General features: G+C 40.6%; 1 protein-coding gene across 1 annotated transcript in view; it reads left to right on the forward strand.

Moving 5' to 3' along the window:
- SBF2 (SET binding factor 2) overlaps positions 1 to 25,512 on the forward strand; it is a 540,115-nt gene that overhangs the window by 483,199 nt on the left and 31,404 nt on the right. Inside the window, exons 28-34 of the mRNA XM_060263154.1 lie at positions 1,138 to 1,275; positions 2,225 to 2,320; positions 6,801 to 6,863; positions 9,214 to 9,401; positions 13,171 to 13,347; positions 13,951 to 14,052; positions 15,518 to 15,703. Coding sequence (XP_060119137.1) covers positions 1,138 to 1,275; positions 2,225 to 2,320; positions 6,801 to 6,863; positions 9,214 to 9,401; positions 13,171 to 13,347; positions 13,951 to 14,052; positions 15,518 to 15,703 — 950 coding nt within the window. The remainder of the gene's footprint in view (positions 1 to 1,137; positions 1,276 to 2,224; positions 2,321 to 6,800; positions 6,864 to 9,213; positions 9,402 to 13,170; positions 13,348 to 13,950; positions 14,053 to 15,517; positions 15,704 to 25,512) is intronic.

A 25,512-nucleotide genomic window follows, 5' to 3' on the forward strand; every position in this document is an offset into this window, starting at 1 on the left:
TCTGTATGTGCTTTTTCAAAAGGAGCTTTAAAGTGGCCTTCTATAACAGCAATGAGAGCAGGCTTTGTGGCAGGAGCAGAAGTGGCCGTCTCATTCCTAGAGAATACCATGTCTGGTGGCATGGTAAGCACAAGTTTTAATGACCCACCAATCAGCTAGCTAAGAGGAATGTTCAGTCTGGAGAATAAGAGGAGGGGGGACATTATTGCTGTCTTTCAGTATTTGAAGGGCTAGAACAAAGCAGGAGTCAAGTTTCACCTCTAAGACCAACAAAGGTTTATTCAGAATGTAAGCTTTCATGTGCTAGAAGCACACTTCATCAGAGAATATGATGGAATGGTAAGCAGCCCTGTTTTCTGATGAAGTGTGCTTTTAGCACACAAAAGCTTACATTCTGAACAAAACGTTGTTGGTCTTAAAGGTACAACTTGACTCCTGCTTTGTTCTACTGCTTCAGACCAACATGACTGCCCACCTGGATCTATTTCAAGGGCTATCACTTAGAGGAGGGCAGGGAGCTATTCCTGTTTGCAGCAGAGGAGAGGACTCACAATAATGGGTTTAAATTAAGGATGGGGAGGTACCAGCTGGATATTAGGAAAAACATGTTTACCATAACAGTTGCTCAACAGTTGAATCAGCTACCAAGGGAGGTGGTGAGCTCCACCTCACTAGCAGTCTTTAAGCAGTGGCTGGACAAACACTTGTCAGGGATGCTCTAGGTTGATCCTGCATTGAGCAAGGAGTTGAACCAGATGGCCCCTTCCAACTTTATGATTCTATGACTTTCAGAGGAACCTTTTGTCAGGCAATACCCTGGAAGGAGCACAAATCATGTATGGATAGGATCCAAGTAATTTGGAAGTGTGTGGTATAGGTATTCTAATGGCTGAGATAATTAGTAGTAGTGAACATGGAAAGACTGACAGATTGAATTTCCTCCTGGTGTTTGGGGAGGCACGATTTATTGAGTTATTTTTTAATATAAGAGATTGTTTATGGTTTTTCTTCAGCATTCTTAACCTGCTCTGAATCCTAGGAATAATAAAGTTCAATACTGGGTGCTATTTTCACTCTGCCTTTTCCATAGTGAAATGTACTGTATATATATCATGATCTCTACATTTATTTCCATAGTTCCTACATCACTAGAATCATCAAGCAGCATAGAACAAGAAAAATATCTGCAAGCCTTATTGAATGCAATTTCAGTCCATTGCAAAATGAATGGCAACAACACTCTCACTGTAAGACCAACAATTGCTTTGTCTCCAGGTAAAGGTATACATTTGTACAGTTGCAGTAAAATGTAATTCTGGTTGCATTAGTTTTGTCCTATCAAATATCAGTGCCAATGCCCAAATGGCTCACTATCCATATTGTTAATCTGTCTTCTAAAAAAACAACCCTGTTCATGATGCCAGCACATTCTAGAAGTTAAATAACATGATGTAAGAATGTTTCCTCTAAGCTGTGAAGTCTTTTGAGCAAAAATTCTTCTTCATGAGCTACTGGCATTAAAGTTGTGAGCGAGCAATTTGGCTACTGCATACATTAGTTTGCTCTGAGGCCATCCTTCCTGAGCTAAGACAAAAATGTGTGAACTGGAGGCTAAAAAACTGCAAGCTAGTTCACGTTTAACAGATTAGAGGGAACACTGGCCATAACATAAATACCATAAGCAGAAATGCTACTTAATGCATGGTGAGCAAACATACAGCACGTAATCCACTATAACAAACATGGGGTATATTCTGCATTTTAAGCGCTCCTAAGGTTAAAAATGTAATATATTCTTTTGGGTAAGTTTGGATGATACCATTAAGAAATACATTAATATTCTGTTTCTGTTGTCTTGTGATGCAACCTGATAGGGTTCATACAAAGGTAACGCTGTTTTAGACACAGGAACATGTATCTAAATCCTGACTTTTCTCATGATGTAACACTATCCCCAAATTCTGCATGCCTTGTTTCATTTGTTGTTAAATATTTGGATTGCATTAGCCATACCTAATTTTCTGTGATGCTGCAAATGTATATGTGTTATTTCTAATACTGTGGAATGATTTTTTAAGTGTAGGAAACTGGCAACAATTACATTTGTAAAGCATAAATACAAGACTGTTTAATATTACTTAGGTTTAGAACAAATAAAGATCTCAGTAGTTAGCCTGAACGATACTGTACTTTTAATCTCTTCATTCTTTTTGACTGACCTTAGGCACTGAAAAGAGGGCTTCAAGAATGTCTACTGTGTTTAAGCAGGTAGTGCCAGGATATTTGGATGTAAATCTATCCAATAGCTTTGCCCGAGGAGGTTAGTAAGACTAGTTAAAAGCCTACACACTGATGTAATGTTTAAAAAGATGGCTGAGGGTTTGTTCTTGTGTTATGCTTCAGTTTGTAACTATACACCACATGGATACCAACCTGTGTAATACTTTTGGCTGGTGGTGTCCAGTCACTTTCCCAAGATACCTGCATAGATAAAAGTCAGCCTAATTTGTCAAGGGAAAGGCATATTCAAGAGCAGGCTTTCCCTTGTTAGAATGGAAACTGCACATACTAAAGGCTGAAAGAACTACATGATAAATTTCCCAGTTTCTCAGACACAACTTGCTTTGCCCACAGCCATACAGCATCTGAGAAGAACTGCTTTTTAAAGGACCACAGGGGCCCATTGAGGCTTGGAACCATGGTACTGAGGGAGGGGGAGCTCTTGCTTTCCCTTCCCCTATGCCATTTCCCCAAACCAAACCTGCTTCAATAACTTGCCCCAGGGATTTTTCAGCTCAGGAAAGGAGCCCTTCCTCCCTGACAACACAGTGCCAAGAGGTAACAGGCTCCACGATACTTTGAAAAGCCAGTTCCTTACAGCTGCTGTATGGACATGTCTTAAAAATTTTAATGTGTTAATTTGCCTCTAATGGAGGCACACACATGGTTTTTGTCACTGACTTACTTTAACAAGGGTTGTGTAGTGATTCACTGGAGTGGGACTGTGCTTCACAAGTGTTGGGTACTTATCAGTTGCCTGTTGACTGAATGCACATCCTCTTTCACAGACATCCAGTACACAAAGTTTTTTAAAGCTGGCAGCACCACCCACTAATCTTGTATTTCTTTTCTGTTATGCCAATAAAGGTTATGTCTGTCTGTCAATAAGCAAGCAGACTACACTCATAAGAGAAAGCAGCCTGCTGTTGCATATACATCTTTGGGGCAGAGTTTTCTCTCTGTAGAATAGATGTAAATGCAAAAGTACTTCGGTCGGCTGCCCCAGTTAATTCTACTATGAACTACCAGAAATATGAATCATGAGATTGGTAATGCCACCAAGATGAAAATAGAAGTTACCCTTCTTGTGTATATCAGTGATGCATATGAAGGCTACAGCAGTGAGTTTGTTCTGTCATGGTAAAGTAGGATAGTGATTACTGGATTACTAAGTAAAGAGTGAATGAAGTAAAGCAGTTTTAATATGAAGTTACTTCTCTCCAAATGGTTTATATTGGGTAATAAAACTCTAGAAGTTAAGGTGTTTAGAAATCAAGGGTAATTATGTTTTGAAAATATAATAAATCAATAAGTAATGAAAGAGGATAGTAGAAGTCACAATATTTTCAACTTGTGATATCCTGTAAAAAATTGGGGAGGGTGCTCCACGTGAATTGGGAGAAAAGTTGCATATTTAATCAATTGTTTCACACCTCCGATTAACTGAAAGTGTTACATTTAAAGAAGATGTCCTTTGGTTGCAGTGTGACTAATGGTGTGGATCAGGTTGTAAGAGTACTATATTAATTAGGCCACTTGAGCAGGGATGGTAGGATATTTTGGGAAGAAGTATAATTTCATGGATGATTTTGCAGTTTTTACTACCAAAGTTAGATATTGTGTTGCTTCAAGTTATGATAGAGTATAACTTGCCCCCCATATGACTCCAATCCAAACCATGGATCTAATTTTGTAATTTTATAGTCATACACATATACATATCTGTGTACCAATATAGGACATACTTCTCACATCTGATGAAGTGGGCTGTAATTCAAAAACATAATGTTTTCTTCCACCCAGTTCCACAGTTTTGTTTGCTCAGCCAAAGCTTGCAAAGAAATAGTTTTGTTAGTATTGTAGAAAATAAAACAGCCTTTCCTCTTTTCTTAATTTCTCTTTCTCTTTTTACACTTTTCTCCTCCGTCATTTTGCTCTTTTCATGATCGGCCTACATTTCTCTCTCTCTCTGCTTCCAATCTGAGCCCTGCTTGGTAAGGAAAGGAGTGGGATAAATGTGAAGTAATGTTATGAAGGCAGTTGCCTCCTTGTAGTAAACTGTCTGGAAAGACACAACTAGCAGATACAGCTACTGCTGTTTACTGTGCTCTGCCTTCTCTGTGCCAAAGTGACTGCAGTGCAGGATTGCATTAAAAGAAAAATAGAGATGCATTCTGAATGTTGCATGACACTGGCTGCAGGAGCCCTCCAGCTGACTTGGGTCCCAGGAATTTGACCCCCCCTCCCCCAAGTCCCCCTTCTCAGAGGGGAGACTTTTGTGACATAAGCAGAACAAAATCTAGAATTCACTTTGAAACCCTATCATAATATCATTGTTTCCAACTTCCTATATTCCAGTTCTCTGATGTTTCACAGTACCCATGTTGATGGTGAATAATTATGCCTTTCTCTCCTGAATATAAATATATGCACACTCAGGGCTTTTTTTGTAGCAGGAACTCCTTTGCATATTAAACCACACACCCCTGATGTAGACTCTTAGTACAGAGACTACTGTAAACTCCAGGAGGATTGGCTACATCAGGGTGTATGGCCTAATATGCAAATGAGTTCCTGCTAAAAAAAAAAAAGCCCTGTGCACACTCACTATACTATATCATATTTCCTATAAAGGAAATTTAGTGGATTGTGAGTTTTTAAAAAATCAAAATATTGCAATCAGCAAGGCTAAATTTTGCATGTTCACAGAATGATTCATACAAATCATGCAGATAATACAGATTACATAAATATTCTAGTGTGTCAGTATAGTAAATATAAATAACTGTGTCTAAAATTGGTCACAATTTTAGATACTATACATCATCAACCAAAGCGATAACTGATAATTATGATTTTATAGCATTTCCTATTCTTAACTTAGGGTTGCAGAGACCCCAGGTCCCAGTGAGGGATCCCCCAGTTTTAGGGACTTCTCCCTGCTGCAGACCAGTTGGCCAGCAGGGGAAATCCCTCCCCTAAACAGGGATGTCCTGCAGGGGACATGCTGGTTTTGGGGCAAACTTTATGGCTTAAGTCCAATTTAACCATAAAGTTTGCCCCAAAACCAGAGCATCCCTTGCGTAACATCTTCACCCACTCCTGGAACACCCCCAGATCCCCCCACCAGACCAGCAAGGGGTCCTGGCAACCATTTACTCCATTTTAAATATCATAAACTGCACAACAATTAGAAGGGAGCAGGAAGGGGATTCATAGAGTATTCAGAGACTGATGTTTTTGTTTACCCTAAACTTTTATCTTAAACTGCTCTACATAGAAACTTCTTGTGGGTTTAATTTCTTTAGCAAACATTCTATTTACCATTAAGTATTATGTCTCTAATCCAGGGCCGGCTCTGCCATTAGGCAAACCAGGCAATTGCCTAGGGTGTCAGCCTTCTGGAGGCACCAAATGGAGTGTCCCCCATGTGACTTGGTGACATTATCAGTGCAAAAGGGGGGGCACCAGAAGTTAGCCTTGCCTAGGGTGCCAGATGGTCTAGGGCTGGCCCTGATCTAGTCTAAACCCCCATTTTTTTCAAAAACAACTAAATCCCCCCCAAAATGTGAATTGCACTGTGCAAGATTTCATAGTTTTTGGTGCCTATCAGTAATGTGACCAATTTTGCAGGTGTGCCAGCGTACTTCTCGAAGCAGAAGCTTCTGTTTCAAATTCCCCTTTTTATATGGCTTACATATGGTATGATGCTTAAATCAGGTACATGTGGCAGTATTTGGCATCCAGCTATCTTCCAAATGGCAATGTTAGTGCAATAGAATACTTCCACAGGAATAATCCCCTGCTTCTCTCAGTTTACTTGAAATCTTTGTGAGAAAAATATGAACTCATTTTTTTAAAGCAGGAGTGATTTTTCTATTAAAACTACATTTCCATTATACCAAATGGTGTGAATATGAAACTAGGTTATCAGCCTGCATACAATGCTAAGCGCTGCCAGACAAGACTGTCCCAAAACAAAATAATGCATGCTAATAACTCAATGGTAAATGAGATGTGCTTTGCATGGTGTTTTAGATATGTAGATAAGGCTACATAGGCTTCCAAATTAATGTTATGCTTCAGCTAATCAAAATCAATAAAGGCATATATATTGAGCTAAACCTTTTTTAAAATGAGAAATGTTACATTTGTCATTTTCCCCCCTCCCCTACAATGGACAAGTTTCCATTTGGTATAAGAAAGCTGCACATCATTTTTGGTTTTTTTGCATGTCTGCAGTTAACTGCAGTGCCCATGGACATGATCATATTTGGTAAATAGTGTTGCTTTTCTTTTTTCTTGAAATTCCTTTGGCTTGATTTGCTAACTAATGCAGTTCCTTAGAACTACTTGTTAAATCACATATTATTAAAAGTTATTATCATTTTAATGCTATATGAATGGAAATTTACCTGTAATCTTTTTCTTTTCTCCTGTTCAATTTGCTGTGACTGTCTTATTGCAATGTGCATTCCATTGCTCCTCCCTTTCCTCCTGTCCTTTCTGCTATCTGCCAGTGCTTGGGTACAGAGATAAATGTTTCACTCATTCAAATCCCAAATCAGGAAGAGTCTATCAAGGTATCGTTGTTTTGGTTTTTTTCACTAATAATACAGTCTACCATTTCCATAATTATGAATATCAGTTTTCACTAAAGAAACCATTTTAGCTTGCCTAGGCACACTATTCCTGTTTCCTTATAAAAACTTTGCCATAGTATAATGTGGAATGATTTCTTGATCAGAACTATTCATTAATCATTGCAAATACAAAGAATATCATATTCTCCAGGCTTCATTACTCAATAGCCAAAGAATAAAGAATTATTATTACTTAATAAGTTAAGTCAGCATTCCTGCAGATGTCATTGTAGGCATGGGACTGGTAAAAGACCAGTGGAAACATGGTACATACTACAGAAGTTTTAATATAAGGGGAAATATCTGGCCTCACAATTGCCTCCTTCCCATGCTGGAAGAAGTTAGTGCTGAGAAAGAGATCTCCCATAGGATTGCCAATCCCCAGGTGGCGGCAGGGGATCCCCTAGTTTGGAGACCCTTCTCCTGCTTCAGGGTTTTCAGAAAGCATTAGGAGAGGGCAGTTTGAATGTCTACTGGGCTCTCCATTATGCACTATAGAGACTGGTCCCCATAGGGTATAATGGAAAATTGATCCATGGGTATCGGGCTCAGAAGAGGGGGCTGTTTTTTGAGGTAGAGGCACCAGTTTTTCAGCAAACCATGTGTTGTCTTGCATCAACCCCCCAAAAAAGTTTCAAAAAGATTGGACCAGGCTTTTCAATACTATGAACCCCCAAAGAAGGTGCCCCCATCCCCCAGTATTTCCAATTGAGGGAAAGGCATTGAAAGAAGTGTGATCCCTTTAAATGTGATGGCCAAAACTCCCTTCAGAGTTCTATCATGTTTGTCACAAGGTTGCTTCTGGCTCCACTCAAAGCCTCCTAGCTCCACGCCCCCCCCCCCAGTCCCCAGATATTTCCTGGCGACCCTTGAATTAATAGAGGGATGAGTAGGTATCTATTTAGCCTTTAATCACTGTAACCCATCACTGGTAAGTGTTGTAGTCTGCATGTGCTTGTAAATTTCCAGTATCTGTTGCTTTTTATGTACTGCAAGCTGTAATCAAGCCCTTTGTTAATAGAAAAAAAGGCTTGGGGAGGGGGCACTTTGTCTGATTTGCTGTAGTTTTTTTATGAACACACGTTCTTATAACTTGCTTTATTTCATAGGGAGACTATTTTAAGTGCTGCCTTCCTAACTTCCTGACAAACCATATGTGTTTGTTTTGACCTGTGCACTTATATCTAAAGCAAGTTATCTGTCTACACTTTTCAGGCAGCTATGTTGCTGTCTCATTTGCTGCAGCATTAACATTTGAGTAAAAATTCTGTACTATCTTTTATACACATCCATTATCTGAATACAGTATGTTCACAGGAAATCAAATATCAGCAGTGTTTATCATATGGCCAAGAAAGTTTACATGAATTATTTTTGATAATGAGCATCTCATGTTGTATGTTTATTTAATGCCAGCAATGTGTAGCCTGGTCACACAGGAGTGGTTTTGTGATGGCAGGCACACCATGGTAATAGCATATGTGCCTGCTTTGCATTAGGAGCTTTCTTCCCAAAATTATCTCTCCCCCATCCAATTGCAGATTATTGCCATTCACTTTCAAATGCTATTCATAGTGACTGTTAGGAGAGGGGGAGGCTGGAGGAACACCACAGTTATACCTACATGATGACTATACTGATTTGAAAGCAGATATAGAACTGTGGTAATGAATTTTAGGAGCCCTGTAGCGCAGAGTGGTAAAGCTGCAGTATCGCAGTCCAAGCTCTGCTCACGACCTGAGTTCAATCCCGGTGGAAGCTGGTTCAGGTAGCTGACTCATGGTTGACTCAGCCTTCCATCCTTCCGAGGTTGGTAAAATGAGTACCCAGCTTGCTGGGGGTAAAGTGAAGGCAATGGCAAACCATCAAAAGTCTATGACATCACCCCAGAGTCAGAAATGACTGGTGCTTGCACAGATGACCTTTATTATAAATTTTATATGTAATGTTGACAGAGTAGTTTACATTTCTATTTGAGCTCTGCTTAATGGAAAGACAGTCAATAAATGATCTAAAATAAATAAATACAGCATTACATATGAAGTGGTTTACTTTAGACATTATCTCATTTGCACAACTTGGTAAAACTTAGTTATAAATCACTTCAGATCAGAATCATTTTGCCCCCAGATACATGAATTTTGATGCATATTCATGAAGATTACAAACAACATGCAAGCATTTTATTTTCAGGCAATATTTATATGTGCATGTTTTAATGGAGACTTACAAAATAATACAATTCCATGAAAAAATTAACTATTTTATTATGTTCTTAATCTTTATGAAGGTATGTGGGCAAGTCTTCGTTCCAGCAGTCGGTTTATCAGCACTCAGATGCCATTCCTTGATGTGGGTGCAAGACTAGCTGGGAAAGATGGTTCACCTTCCTATACAAGCAGTAGTGCATATTTTCAAAATCAGCTTCTGAAGCGCCAAGCTGCTCTTTACATATTTGGAGAAAAATCTCAACTACGGGTATGTCTGCTTTGGGAGGGTTGCTTGGTTATCTGTAATTTTAAGACCTGTACACAACACAGAACTGTGCAAAGTAGAACTGCAACAATTCCATTGGTATTTAAGTGCTTTTGTATCTTGAAGCGCTCAGTAAGATACAATGAAAGATTATGCAAGTATTGCTCGCTAGATTTGAAAATGTGACATAAATCAGAGGATGCTGTCACTGTGCATCGTTCATCATCTCCAATGGGATGTGCATATCCATCTGGATTGCGGTATACTGTAAATGCATGCCTAGAGTTAGATTAATACACCTGACTTTAGAAAAAATTAAAATGGGCAACATAATTTTCTGTTATGCATTGGTTTAGATTAGGAATTGCTCCACTAATGAAACAGGGAGAATGTATACTACTACCATGTTCATATAATATATTCACATAAGCAGAAGAATTCAAAAGATCCTGAAGGAAACCCAGCATAGATTTTTCTTCCAAAAGAGGTAACTTTCTTGAATGTTCATGACATCTAAAACCAATCTGCAATAACGCTGAGCCTCAGAAATCATTATCTTTCTCAGCAGTCTGTGAAGAAAATGAAAAGAGGCTACAGGTGTATTTGCATTAGTATTTCCACATGGATAGGTGCGGTCTCAAAACCTGTTGTGAATGATGCAGTTCTAAGGTTAGCCAAGGGCTGGGCAGAATGCGATTTTTTTTTCATTCTGTGCTATAGCTAGGAATTTCAGGAGCTTGCCTAGGTCATTCTGACCATTTAAAAAAGTATTAATTGTAGTATAAGAATCTCTACCATCCCAAAAAGATTTTTATTATTTTCTGCCAGATGTAGCTGTTTTCCACTGCCACAAAAACTATACAGAGATGCAGGGCCACCAACAGAGGGGGGCCAGGGGCCAAAATCTAGGGGGCCCAAGTTAGCTGGAGGCAGGAGTTGTTTTGTAGAAAAATAGGTGGTGGAGCTCATCCAGTGATTGTTATGCAGCTGCACATACTATTCAATGGACAAGGAGGTGGAACTCTCAGAAGGAGGAGGTGGAACTCTCAGAAGGAGGAGGTAGAACTCTCAGGAAGGTTCAGGAGCTGTGCACCTGTGAGCTCCCACTGAATCTGAGGCCTGGCTGGAGGGCCCCTGAAGCCAGTGATATGCTGTATTCACCCAGAAGGCATTTCAAAAACAAATTCCTAGCACAGTTCTGACTGCAGTCACTAAGGCTGCTGAGAAAGCAGAGAACAGCAAAAAGCTCCTGTGCCTTTCTACAGAGTTTACCAGGAGGCAGAGGGAACCTGTTGCAGATCAGATCTTGCTAAGCCCATTATCAGCCAAGTCTGCTGTGGAAGAAAGGAATCCAGCAAGGACAGGATGCAACCTCCTAACAAGGTCTATGGTTTCCTTTTCCCTTTAGTTCCACCCAGCTCCTGCACAGCAGGATCTTGCCAGGGCAGCCTTCTTAGTGTGTGGTAGCAAAAATAAATAAATAAATCCCAACTTCAAATCCCCCCCCCCCTTATTTTTCATTATTAATGCCACCTCACTTAGAGTTGGGAGTGAGCAGTGAAGTGGCCAAGTTTGCGGATGACACTAAATTGTTCAGGGTGGTGAGAACCAGAGAGGATTGTGAGACACTCCAAAGGGATCTGTTGAGGCTGGGTGAGTGGACGTCAATGTGGCAGATGCGGTTCAGTGTGGCCAAGTGCAAAGTAATGCACACTGGGGCCAAGAATCCCAGCTACAAATACAAGTCGATGGGGTGTGAACTGGCAGAGACTGACCAAGAGAGAGATCTTGGGGTCATGGTAGATAAATCACTGAAAATGTCAAGACAGTGTGTGTTTGCAATAAAAAAAGGCCAACACCATGCTGGGAATTATTAGGAAGGGAATTGAAAACAAATCAGCCAGTATCATAATGCCCCTTTATAAATTGATGGTGCGGTCTCATTTGGAGTACTGTGTGCAGTTCTTCACCGCACCTCAAAAAGGATATTATAGCATTGGAGAAAGTCCAGAAAAGGGCAACTAGAATGATTAAAGGGTTAGAACACTTTCCCTATGAAGAAAGGTTGAAATGCTTGGGGCTCTTTAGCTTGGAGAAACGTCGACTGCAGGGTGACATGATAGAGGTTTACAAGATAAAGCCGTGTTTACTGTACCTGATTCCTCATCTGATGAAGTGTGTTTGGAGCACAAGAAAGCTTTCGTTCTGAATAAAACTTTGTTGGTCTTAAAGGTGCACTTGACTCCTACTTTGTTCTACTACAGGAGTGGCCAACGGTAGGTCTCCAGATGTTTTTGCCTACAACTCCCATCAGCCCCAGCCAGCATGGCCAATGGCTGGGGCTGATGGGAGTTGTAGGCAAAAAACATCTTGAGAGCTACCGTTGGCCACCCCTGTTCTCCTAGTTCAGACCAACATGGCTGCCCACTTGGATCTATATGCATGATAATAAATATCAGTCTTCTTCAGTGGTAACAAATGAGGAACAGAAGTTAGAATTTATTTATTTATATCTCACCTTTATCTCCAAGGTGTCCGAAAACAACTTTCATCATACTCTTTTCCTCTGTTTTATTCTCACAATAACTCTGTATAGTAAGTTAGACTGAGAGAGTGATAGGCCCAGGAATCACCCAGCAACTTCCGTGGCATGAGTGGGGATTTGGGTTTCCCAGATCTTGGTCTGACACTTTAACCACAACACAACCTTCATTTTCACTGCAAATAGCACTGGGGTCTGCAGTTAACCTGGGCCAAGATGTTCCAGTTCCTTTCATTTTTGGCCCTGTAATTCCCATGATCATCCTGAAGCTGGTGGTTCCTGGGGTTTTTTTTTTCTGATTTGTTATGCCTGTCACAAATGGACAAACAGATGGACATGTGGATCCTTTTTTTTTGTTACAGATGCATGCTAACAGCCATCCAAGTAATTTGTTTTGTTAGAATATTTGGTTTGAATCAGGGTCATAGCGGGGCCCAAGATGGAATTTTTCTCTGGGGGCCCCATGACTCTCCTCAGCAGCCCTGCAGGATGGCAGTGGAAAAAGTGTAAGAGAAATGAACATTTGAATAGAAGAATTGAATACAGAACATTACAGAGAAAAAGTATGCAAGGCATACTTTTTATGCACCTTATGTATATACCCTAAATCAGGGGTGTCAAACTCATTTGTTATTAGGGATGGACCAGACATAAATGAGACCTTGTCGTGCCGGGATATGTGTGTCATGAAATGTAAAGCCAGGTAGCAGAGATATAAACTTTATAAAGGACACAAACACAAAGATTTGTTTAAAAAATGTAAAGCATGCTTAAAAGATTAGCACTTGACTCCTACTTTAACAGTCTCTGATAACTGACACTTCTTGCTCTGAATTATTGCATCAGACTCTAGAGACAATGTCTGTGCTGTAGCAATCTTATGCTGTTCAGGTGTATATCTGGAAGTTGTAAACCTGGCAAAGCAAGCGATGATGCAGAAGGAAGCAAGAGACAGAGAGAAGGAAGCAGTTAACAGCCAGTTGCTCAGGGGCTTGATAGGAGCCCTCCAGGGGCCTGATTCGGCCCCTGTGCTGCATGTTTGACACTCCTGCCCTAATGCTCTGTATCCATATGCACTTTCTGCACTTTGTACTTGTGAATCTGTAGGAAGACTGCAAAAAAATTAAAATTTCTTAAGGGAGGACAGGGCAGTTGTTCATTAAAAAAACAACTTTAAAATACAGGTTTTGTTCAGAATGAATAACACAAGTTAATATATTTTATCCACAGGGCTTCAAACTTGATTTTGCTTTAAACTGTGAATTTGTTCCAGTTGAGTTCAGTGACATCCGACAAGTGAAAGCTAGTTTTAAAAAGCTCATGAGTGCTTGTGTTCCTAGCAATATTCCTGCAGATTCTGAAATAACATTCCTTAAAGCGCTTGGAGAATCAGAGTGGTTCCCACAGGTAAAATGATTGGGGGGGGGGGGGAGTCATAAATATCTATATGACAACTGTTGACAAAACAAAGCGCTATTTGTGTCCAGCAAAATGTTTCCAATTTGATCCATAGCTGTCTTAAATGAAATCTGGTGTGTTCTTATGCATACAGAACTCTGTCAATGTGGTGGTCATGTGCTGACCCTCTCATATTAAATCAATTTTGACAATGCAGTGCTTAGCTATAATTTTTTGTTATCTCTGACAGTCGGTTTATATTATCTATTCTTGATTAAAACCAATTTAAATTTACAACTTTCTGGGGAGAGAAGAATTCCCCCCTGCAACAGTCTCCCCCTGTTTGGCAGTCCATGGGCCCTTTAAATTTAAAAGGACCATTATTTTCTATGGAAAGACATGGTCTCCAAGTGCTGGCCAAATATCTGAGGGATGTGTTCTAAATAATGGAAGTGTGTCCAATACTTTTTATACTAAAACAAGCTTTTTGTTAGTGATATCTAATGAGCTGTAGTTCTTTGTGTATGTATTTAAATAGTTTGATTCTGTCAATCATTTTATCAGCAGGGTTATATTTCATTTTACTGACGAGTAGCCTTTTCTTTCTTCCAGCTTCATAGAATAATGCAGTTAGGGATGGTTATATCAGAGCTGCTTGAGAATGGCTCTTCAGTTTTGATTTGTCTGGAAGATGGCTGGGATATCACTACACAGGTGAGGTATTGTTATTGACTCGTGTGTGGTAATGGCAACTGTGGAGAAACACCATTTTAGGCCTGTATTTAATTGGGAGTTGGCTAGGAGGAGGTTGTCAAACTGGAGGCAGGCTTTGGGCCTAGTCTCTTCCTCCCCGCTCCCCTCCCCTCCTGTCTGGAAACAGCAATTCTGAGGAGGCCTCCCAGAGAGACAGGAAGTCTTTCAGGCTGGTCTCCCAGAAGGCTACAGGAGGGTAAACCAGTTCCTGGGCAGAAACTGCAATTTATATTGGAGATTTTGGGCGGAAAGCCCTCAGTTGGCAGTCAATCAGTTAGTATGGAAACAGTCTGAGGAAGGTATGGTCAAGCTTGCAACAATTTAAGTAAAGTGCCTGCCCTGCATGTCATCCAGTTAGGGCAAATATTATAACAGGGAGAGACGGAAAGTTTTTTTCCTACTTTGATTTATTTCTTCAGTTCAGTTTTAAAAAAAATGCCCGTAAATAGTTGTATACTTTAAATAAATGTTGTTTGTTTAAAGTGGAGCCCCTCTGTACCACATAGTTCCTTCCCCCAACCGCTTGGAACACTAGGAATGGGTTGGCAAATCCCTAGGGTGGAGAGAAGTGGCACAGTGGCTGGTTGCCAACTCTCCAGGGGAGCCCCAAAGATCCATAGGAAGCCCCAAGAAGGGTTCTTAGTGAGTCCAGAGGGAGGTTAGGAGGCTGTCTCGCCTAACCAGAGCCCAGAGAGGGACAGTGGTAGCAGCGAATGCCCTGAGGTAGCAAAGTGGAACAACCTTTTCAGGTCAGTATATCAGGAAGGTCTGGGCAGGATCAGGGCCAGCTAGCAGATGAAGGACCAGTCCACCACAGCCACCAAAGGGAAACATTGTGTTTTGATTATATCTATTTAAAGTTGAACATGTTTTGTAACTTTAAAAGCAATCTTTCTGCAACAGAATGGAGCAGCTGTCTGGGCTGTAACCAACTCTTATTTTTAAGCAATCTATCATAACCCAGGTAGATCTATAGTAACCTTATGCTAGCCCTGCACTGTTCAGCCTAAACGGAGAAGTTTTCTATATATTACTCAGGAAAACCTACACTTCATCTCAAGAATTCACTGGTCTTTTTGAAATATGTGGGGTTTTGTTCTGAAGGCTAATTGACATGCACGTTTCCTTGCCTGTACAGCATAAGAGATAATCAAGTGGTGCAAGAGGGAGGACCCCTGAAAAGGCTGTGCCAGGGATTGTAGAACCAGTGTGCACAAAAGCCAAGTAGGATGGAGCTGCAGTGAAGAGGGGGAATGCATGAGTTGCCCCCCCTTGCACTACCAGTAAAGCTAGATTGAATCCAACCTGTTGGATTTGTATTGGCTCTATAGCTAGTAAATCCCATAGTGATATATATGAAGTATATTGAACTGTCTGAAATACACTATATCTAATCTTAACAAATGAGCTTCATCTTATGGCCTAGGTGGTGTCTCTTGTGCAATTACTCGGTGATCCATTCTATCGAACACTTGAAGGTTTCAGAATGGTAGTGGAAAAAGAATGGCTCTCCTTTGGTCACAAGTTCAGCCAGCGTAGTAACCTGACCCTCAATTGTCAGGGGAGTGGATTTGCTCCTGTTTTTTTGCAGTTCTTGGACTGTGTGCATCAGGTAAGTGTGAGGAAAAGGTATTTATGATGTTACATTAACGCAAAATTGTCAGTTTTCCAGGGCAAAGCTGGAGAAAGTGAAATATGTTTCATGTTCCTACACTATATAAACTTTTAATAGTATAAAAATGAGAAGAAATACATTCTATTTCTTATCTTTTCTATATCCTAGCAAAAATGAGAGATTTCCTCTTCCCGGAAGTAGCCTTTGCATGCAAGAGAATGTAACAAAGGGGTATTGTTGAACACAAATAAGGGCAACTGGATAAGCTAAGCATGCAAGAACTTTGTATGCACTTTGTATTATATTTAATCTCTATTTTAAGACCTTAGGAAAAAGCATTCATGTCTTTGGAGTAGGTTGCCATGAATATGCTCACAATACCCAAATTGTGTTTTTTTAATCCAAATTTACTGGTGATGCTGTAGAGGTCCTGAGCCATTGCCTGCTGTAGTTAAATGGCTAAGAATGAACCAACAAGCTGGAAGTTATAGAACTTTGAAAGGCCAACATCTTCAAGGACATTATGTTTCCCATATCTGATGGGGTCCAACTGGTTGATTTACTTAAGAACCATGGGGTTATACTGGATCAGGCCTCATTTTGGACAGGAGCTCACAGGAGTGGAGCTCTGGAGCCTCTAAATTTTATTATGCTCTTTCTTTCTTACCTCCACCCCACACCAATAATTGCTACTGGGCTCCATTGTTCAAACTCCCTGTGAAATTTTGCTGAACTCTTAAGATTTGACAAACTTTCTAACAGAAGAGCCAGTTTGGTGTAGTGGTTAAGTGCGCGGACTCTTATCTGGAAGAACCAGGTTTGATTCCCCACTCCTCCATTTGCACCTGCTGGAATGGCCTTGGGTCAGTCATAGCTCTGGCAGAGGTTGTCCTTGAAAGGGCAGCTGCTGTGAGAGCCCTCTCCAGCCCCACCCACCTCACAGGGTGTCTATTGTGAGGGAGGAAGGTAAAGGAGATTGTGAGCCACTCTGAGACTCTTCGGAGTGGAGAGCGGGATATAAATCCAATGTCTTCATCTTCTTTCCCCCACAAAAAATGGGAAACTAACCAAAACATATAAAGCATACAGATGGAAATCTTCATCATACCACTGTGGCCACATAGGATAAAGTAATTTTAAAAGTATGATGGGAGTAAGGTTTTGTTATGACAGTTATAATTCAAGAAGCATTTTAAGGTAGATGTTGAGCTGATTTAATTTAGTACACCTTCCGGTGATGTCAGGGGTGTGTGACATATGCAAATGAGTTATGCAAATGAGTTGTGCTAATGAGATCCAGCACCTCTGTTTCTACAAAATTAGTGCCTCCTCCCCCCGTACTGGATCCAATATTATTACTGTAGAAGAAAGTTAATGTGGCTGCAAAAAATGCTTCCTTCCATTTTCATTTGAGCCAGACAGCAGTACCCTACCTTGAGTTCATAGATCTGGCCACATGGATCCATGCCACTATAACCTTGAGGCTAGAATATTTATTTTATTTATTATTTATTACTTTAAATTTCTATCCTGCCCTCTCCGCAAGTAGACTCAGGGCGGCTAACAACGTTCATTTTTACAGATTAAAACCAATAAAAGATAATTACAGTTTAAATGTTTTAAAACATTTCATTTCATAGTGCTGTATCACTACAATATAATATAAGCAGTGATCACATAGTACTCTATAATGATGTAGGGTGGCAGTTCTCTCCCGGTTAGATCTCAAATGCCTGTCGAAACAGTTCGGTCTTACAGGCCCTGCAGAAAGTAGAGAGATCCTGCAGGGCCCTTATGGCCTCCAGGAGAGCATTCCACAATTCTGGTGCTGCCACCGAGAAGGCCCTAGCTCGCGTCAGCCGCAACCTAGCCTCCTTTGGTCCAGGGATGGACAATAGATTTTTTTGTCCCTGAACACAGTGCTCTCTGGGGAACATGTGGACAAAGGTGGTCCCGCAGATAGACAGGCCCCTGATCATAGAGGGCTTTAAAGGTCAATACCAACACCTTGAAACAGACTCGGAACACAATAGGTAGCCAGTGCAGCTCTCTCAGCACTGGCCGAATGTGCTCCCACCGGGGGAGCGCCCTTAACAGCTGTGCCACGGCATTCTGCACTAGCTGTAGTTTTCGAGTCAGCACCAAGGGTAGCCCCATGTAGAGAGCATTACAGTGATCTATTCTTGAGGTGAGCATAGCATGGATCACCATTGCTAAGTCGTCGTGCTCCAGGAAAGGGGCCAACTGCTGCACCCGCCGAAGATGAAAAAAGGCGGATCTAATAGTGGCTGCTACTTGGGCCTCCATTGTAAGAGAGGACTCAAGGAGCACACCCAAGCTTCTTGACCTTAGGGGCCGGTATTAGTGACACCCTCCCTGGACCATCCTGGTTCAGGTAGAGAACCTCCGTCTTCGTCGGATTCAGCTTCAATCATCATCATCTGACTTTTAACGGCATACAGAATAAATTAAACAAATTACATCATTGACAGGAGAGAGAAAGAAAGAAAGAAAAAGAAAGAAAGAAAGAAAGAAAGAAAGAAAGAATTTTGCTATAACGTTGCATCATCACTGTATCTTATCTTGCCACATTGAAGAAATAAGGCAACCTTTTCAGTTATGCCAGGAAAAACATTTAAAATATATTGAACCTTAATATAATCAGGAGGTCCTGTCTTATTTTCAAATATAGGGTCAAGATACTTAAAACAAATGTTTTCATAAAAAGGGAAATAAGAAAGGATATGTGAAGTGGTTTTTTTTTTTCATTTTAATTTACACAGGTAAAGGAGGCTAGACCAGGGCTGTCATACATGAGGCCCGGGGCCCGAATCAGGCTCCCGGAGGGTTTCTATCAGGCCCCTGAGCAACTGGCTGTCATCTGCTTCCTTCTCCCTCTCTCTTGCTTCCTTCTGCATAACAGCTTGCTTTGCAAGGCTTGCTTAATTGCACAGGAGCTATTATGTAAAACTTCTATTTTCTCCATTGGCTGAGGTCCTTCCTTGGGGAGGAAGGGGGGAAGGCAGAGCTTGCTTTGTAGAGCTACTGAGCCAAGCTTCTCTTCCTTCTATTGGCTGAGGCTCTTCCCCCTCCTGGTCCCCTGGGAAAGGAAGAAAAGAGCCAGCGCTTCCTTTGCCCAGTTCACTGGATCCCATGGGAGAAATACAACGAAAGCACAAGTGCTAATGTTTTAAGCATATTTTAAGAGGGTTTGTGACCAACACTGAAGTCCTCAAGCGGGCGGAGGTTACCAGTATCGAGGCACTGCTGCTGAAGACGCAGCTGCGCTGGGCAGGGCATATTTCTAGGATGGAAAACCACCGCCTTCCCAAGATTGCCCTGTATGGCGAACTCTCCACCGGCCATCGAAATAGAGGGGCACCAAAGAAGAGGTACAAGGACTCCTTGAAGAAATCCCTTGGCACCTGTCGCATCAACCATCACCAGTGGTCGGACCTAGCCTCAGATCGCAAAGCATGGAGACACACCATCCACCAGGCTGTCTCTTCCTTTGAGAACGCACGCATAGCTGGTCTTGAGGACAAAAGGAGATTGAGGAAGAATCGCACTGCTACAGCACCAATCCTAAATCAGACTTTTCCCTGCAGCCACTGTGGCCGGACCTGCCTGTCCCACATTGGTCTTATCAGCCACCAGCGAGCCTGCAGCAGACGTGGACTATTGCACCCTTCTTAAATCTTCGTTCGCGAAGCCAAGCCGAGAGAGAAAGAGGGTTTAAAAAAAAAAATCTTTAATTGTGTTTGCCTGTGTCCTTTATCTGCTACCTAATCTTAAATAGGTACATACATGGCCCAGCCCGACATGGCCCGGCCCAACAAAGTCTCATTTATGTCAGATCTGCCCCTTATAACAAATGAGTTTGACACCCCTGGGCTAGACTATTGTAATGCACTCCACATGGGTCTACCAGTAAAGTCTATTAAGAAACACCAATTGGTAGGGAATGCTGCAGTGCAGTTGCTATCAAAAGCTAGATGAAGCATGAATATCACACCCATTATGCAGTCAGTGCATTGGTTGCAGATCAGTTACTAGGTTCAATTCAAGATACTGGCCATCACTCACAAGGACTCTAATGGCCTTGGACCCACATACCTGTACCCACATACCTACCTCTTCTACTATGCTCATCTGAGCAGTCTTCTTAGAGTGCCACTCTGCAAATGTATAAAATCAGCAACAGCCCATACAAATACATTCTCTTTTTGTGGCATCTACTTGTGGGAGATCAGGAAGCATCTACTTGTGCCTAGGGAGATCAGGAAGGCCAAAACAATTCTGTCATTTCACAGGATGCGCAAAACAGATGTTTGGGAGGTTATTTTTATAATGGGGTTAGAACTGTAGTAGCATGAAACAGCTCAGGAGGAGGGTTTTATAAGGGAATAGAATTGTAGTATATTGCAGTGTTTACTGTATATATCACCTTACTTTTACTGTATCATCTTCTACCTTTATAATCCATTTTCCGCATTATGGTATACCCATTGTTTAGACAGGCAGTTGCAGTTGTTCATTCATTTGTATTGTTTCCTAATTCTGCAATCCTAGTCCCATTTCATTGTTTATTGGAAGTATTATTATGTTGGATTGATTTTTTTTTCATATTTTGTAATCTGCCTTCACTCTCAGCAAGAAAGGTGAGCTATAAATGAAGTAAATAAATGAATGCATATAATCTAATCAGGAGAAATAACTGGAAGTTTAAATGTTACCATTGCTGACATGGATAAAATAGGAAAGCTGCTGGAAAATGTTGATCCTTTTTTCAATTAGAAAGAATTTATGAAGCAGCAATTCTTATATTAGAACTGCATCATCTTTTTAAAAGCCATTGTTTGTGCCAGCATCCCCAGGTGTCAGCTGAATTATTAAAGTGATCATTCTTTCACAACAGCAACATCTGGTACATCTTGTAATTGTTTCTAGGGAGGGCAAAGCTGGGGGGAATGTGATGATGTCATACCAGAAAGTTCCCCTCACTTTATGCATCATCTTATGTCTGTTAGTATGTTGGTTAATTTTATGGGAAGAAGGCTGTAGTTTATTTACAACCTTAACCTTGAATCAACTATTGCTTTGTAGATTAGGCATAGAGATTGGGTACAATCCAGAGAATTTTAGGTGTACATAAAGAAATCACTGAAAAATAAACACAACTCACTAATTTTAATAGGTAGCTACTGCCATTACATGACTGCAATGATCAGTTCTTAAAGGAGAAATGTGGAATACTATTGTTTTCAGTACATTTCTATTGGGGGTGGGCTTAGTTTCAGTTGCCACCTACTTAGATAGATAGATGGATAAATTTATTGTCATTGTTCTCCACAAAAAGAGAGCAACGAAATGAGGTGCTCTTCCACAAACATACCAACACATCAAACACACATATTCATATTCATACCATTTAAATACATCTAAAACCATTAAAACCATTAAAACCATTTAAATACATCTAAAACAGATAAACATTCATAAAACCATTAAAACCATTTAAATACATCTAAAACAGATAATCCTTCATAACCCTGCATTTAACCTAACCACAGCACTTGGATAGAAACTGTCCTTAAATCTGTTTGTCCTAGCCTTAATAATAATAATAATAATAATAATATTATCGTCTACCTGACGGTAAGATCTCAAATAGCAAATGGCCCAGATGTGAAGGGTCCCTTAGGATCATTTGTATCTTCCTTTTACATCTCATATTATACAGATCCACCAATGAGGGGAGAGAACATCCGCAAATCTTTTGTGCTCTTCTCGTCACTCTTTGGAGCACCCTTCTCTCTGCTTCCGTGCAGCTCCCAAACCACGCGCAGAGGCAATAAGATAAAATGCTCTCAATGGAACTACGATAAAAGGCAACCAGCAGACTCCCTGACAGTTGTAGTGATCTTAAGAGTCTTAAGTAGTATAGTCGTTGCTGGGCCTTTTTCTCTAGAGCTAAAGTATTTGCCCCCCATGTTAGATCTTGTTTCATGGTAATTCCCAGAAACTTCCATTCTGTCACCTGTTCTACCATAACACCATCAATAAACAACAGCTGGATGTCCAAACTACTCTTCCTGTAATCCACTATAATTTCCTTCGTCTTATTTATATTAAAAATAAGATTATTTACTTTACACCAAAGGGACAGCTGTTGAACTTCCCTCCTATACGCAGACTCATCATCCTCAGAGATGAGCCCTACCAACGTTGTATCATCTGCGTACTTAATGATTTTGTTACTCAGACTGCTAGAAACACAATCAGACGTGTAAATAGTATCCAATCATGGGCTCCAAGAATAGTCTTGGATAATGGGTTGAATGTTGAATGAATATTTATTTACAGTCAAAGACCATTATTTACCAGCCACCATAATACATCCTCATTAAAACCACCAAAAATATTCCAAAAAGGATATTCAATCATAAAAACCTTCAAACCTTATAAGAATCCAAAAAGTCTAAAATAAGTCTAAAATGTCAAATATCGAATGTCTATAAAATCATATAAATACTACTTCAGGCAGGTCATACAAATATACAATGTTTCTTATTGTGGAATTTTACCAAATGGTAACAGAATTTAGCTATTTGTCTGGAGATAAGGGGATTTTCATCAGTTAAAAGTTTCTCCAGGCAGGCCTTGTCTGCATCTGCTATTGTTCTGTCTAAAAATGGGGAAATAAACTTATTCCTATATACTCAGTAGAATGGACATCGAAAAAACATATGGATCATTGATTCCACTTCTCCCATGAAGCAAGGGCAACATCTGTCTTCATATGGGATCTTCCTATATTTCCCATCTAGCACCTTTGAAGGAATAAATGCACATCGAGCCAAAGTAAAGGCCTTTCTATAAGATGGCACTTCCAAATAGGTGAGGTATTTGGCCATTCTCATGACATGTTTAGACTCAATAGGTGCCAGAAAAGATGAGGCTGGATAATAGGTTGGCTTATCTGGGAGCATGGTTCCCTAGTCACAGGTCATTTAAAGGTTAAAACCAGCATTTTGCATTATACAAACTGTAAGCAAACCCGTTGCAGTCAGTAAACACACTGAAAACTGTAGTGAGTCCAAAAAACAGCTCTGCATTCAGCACATTTCTTGGTGTCACGAAAACATGGATAATGGTGGCTGGACTACCTCACTTAACAGTATAGCAGTCTAAGGTGGTAAAACTGAATGAAACCACAGCGCTTACCTAGACCTCCAAAGAAAATGCTGGATCAAAGAGCACCCCTAAGCTATGAACTTGATTCATAACTGAGAGTATAACTCCCCAGCTGTTAACTATGCCTGTTGTTAATAGTTGTTAGGGAATAGTTAACGTGCCTGATCGCTGTCTAATGAATGCTATTTGATGTTTATATAGATTTTAGTGATAGTGTAATTAATTATGTTGTATTGTTTTCAATTTATTATCTTCTATTTATAGTTGTAACCCACCCTGAGCCTTGCTGTGCAGGGGAGGGAGGGATAGAAATCAAATAAATAAACCAACTTCCCAGATAGATTGATCACCACCTCCATGAACAGTTGAACCATCCACCTGCTGCACTTCCTCCTTTTCTGGGGTGAACTTCAGATTATTCACCTCTCATAAGCCCATAACAGATCCTAGGCACCTGTCCAGAATTTTTGCAACCACACTAGCCCCATCCACATAATTTGTTAAGGTCAAATAGAATTGGGGATTATCAGCACTTCGCTGGCACCTCTCAAATGATCTCACAGTGCAGTGTTAATGTAGATATCAAGCCCCTTCTGAAATCAGTCCACTAAGTAGTAATGACACTACTGTAGTTCAGTTCTTCCAGCTGCCATCCCCATCCCAAACAAGCACTCCAGAAAATGGCAGTGTAATTAATGGAGTTGCACTCACTGGCTAAATTCAGATGGCCAATTTGAGCCGACATAGGGACAGCCCTCAGGCAGATTAAAAAAGCAGGGTCAGACAGGCAGAGCTACCACCAATCCCACTCCCGCACTCACCCTGTCCTCTGACATCTCTGAGACAGATCAAATACCTACCACTTGGGAAGTGGAAGCAAATTCTTCCACTGCACTCCATCTGTCTTTCTGGGCATCTGACCATGGGAGCATGCAAGTGAGATAGATTGGTGGTGTGAATCCACCAATCCACTCTAGGCACTCACCAGTATTCATTAAAAAAAAAACTCCCAAGAGCGCATAAGCACATGACCACTAAAAATGTTAGGGGAAAAAGAAACCCAAACTGCACTAAGGGGGTAGCACACAACTGTGTGAATGCACCAAAGTGCCCCCTGTGTGATATACGGGCACATCATACAGGAGCATCTGATCGGGATTTGGCCACTCCAGTTTGGGACAGCATAGTTTGGGACACCTCTGGTTCGCCTAAAGCTACCCATCTGTATCCAGCCACTGTGTCTCTCTCCTGGTACTGGTAGCCTGCCAGGCAGCCCAGGATTTATTGTCTCAAACCCAGGCCAAAAGCTTGAATGGAATGAGTCAAGATAATTCATACCATTTGAAATGTCTAAATTTGGGCTGCCATCATATGCTCAAATATTTTTATCAAAACTGTATTAACATCCATCAAGTGGAAATATACTGATCCTTGAAGGCACTCTTCTTTCACTTCATCACTGCTTAAGAATATATGTAAGCCCTCCATCAATAGAACTCTGGGTTTCCCAGCTACCTGGTTCACTGTTGGTTTGCTCTAAAAATTACTAAATAAAGAGCCAGGATATTGTGTGTTGCTGCCTAGCACAGCTCCCTTATAAAGCATAAATCTCACTTGTTTAATCTTCATACCAAATAGATTTCTACAGGGCTGTATATTGCAAAAGACAAAATAGGGATATGTAGAGCAAGCAAGTTACTTAAAAGTTCAGGGGAAATCATTTAGTTTTAGTAAGACTCATGTGTGCTGTCATGTTGCATCTGACTTATGGCAACTCTATGAATTAATGACCTCCAAAATGTCCTGCCATTAACAGCCTTGCTCAGGTCTTCCAATTGAAGGCTATGGCTTCCTTGACTGAGTCAATCCATCTTATGTTTGGTCTTGCTCCTTTCCTGCTGCCTTCAACTTTTCCTAGTATTGTCTTTTCCAGTGTCTTTTCATAATGTGACCAATTTAGTCATTTTAGCTTTCTTGGGAGACTTCAAGCTTAATTTGATCTAGAACCCACTTATTTGTCCATAAAACTCGCATCCAACACATTTCAAATGAATCAGCTTTCTTCCTATCAGTTTTTTTTTATTATCCAATTTTAACATTCATACACAGTAATAGGGAATACTGAAGTATGAATTATCTTAATCTTGGTCACTAGTGACACATCCTTACACTTAAGGATTTCTTCTAGTTCCTTTATGGCTGCCCTTCCCAATCTCAGTCTCCTCCTGATGTTCTGATTGAAGTCTGCCTTTTGGTTGATGACTACACCAAGGAACAGAAAAACTTTAAATGAAAATTTCCATTTCTTTGTTATCAGCCTTGAAGATGTGTAATTCCTCTGTAGTCATTACTTTTGTGTTCTTCATATTCAGCTGTAATCCCACTTCGGTACTTGCTGCATTAATCTTCAACAGCAGTTGTTTCAAATCTTCAGTGTTTTCTGCCAGTAATGTGGTGTCAGAGGATGTGAAATAGTATAGTATAGTTTGATCTCATCAGATCTCAGAAGCTAAGCAGGGTTGGTACTTGGATGGGAGACCACAAAGAAAGATTTTGTAGAGGAAGGCAATAGCAAGCCACCTTTGTTTAATTACTTGCCTTGAAAAGCC

This window comes from Heteronotia binoei, chromosome 21, assembly GCF_032191835.1.
Source record: "Heteronotia binoei isolate CCM8104 ecotype False Entrance Well chromosome 21, APGP_CSIRO_Hbin_v1, whole genome shotgun sequence".
NCBI lineage: Eukaryota > Metazoa > Chordata > Lepidosauria > Squamata > Gekkonidae > Heteronotia > Heteronotia binoei.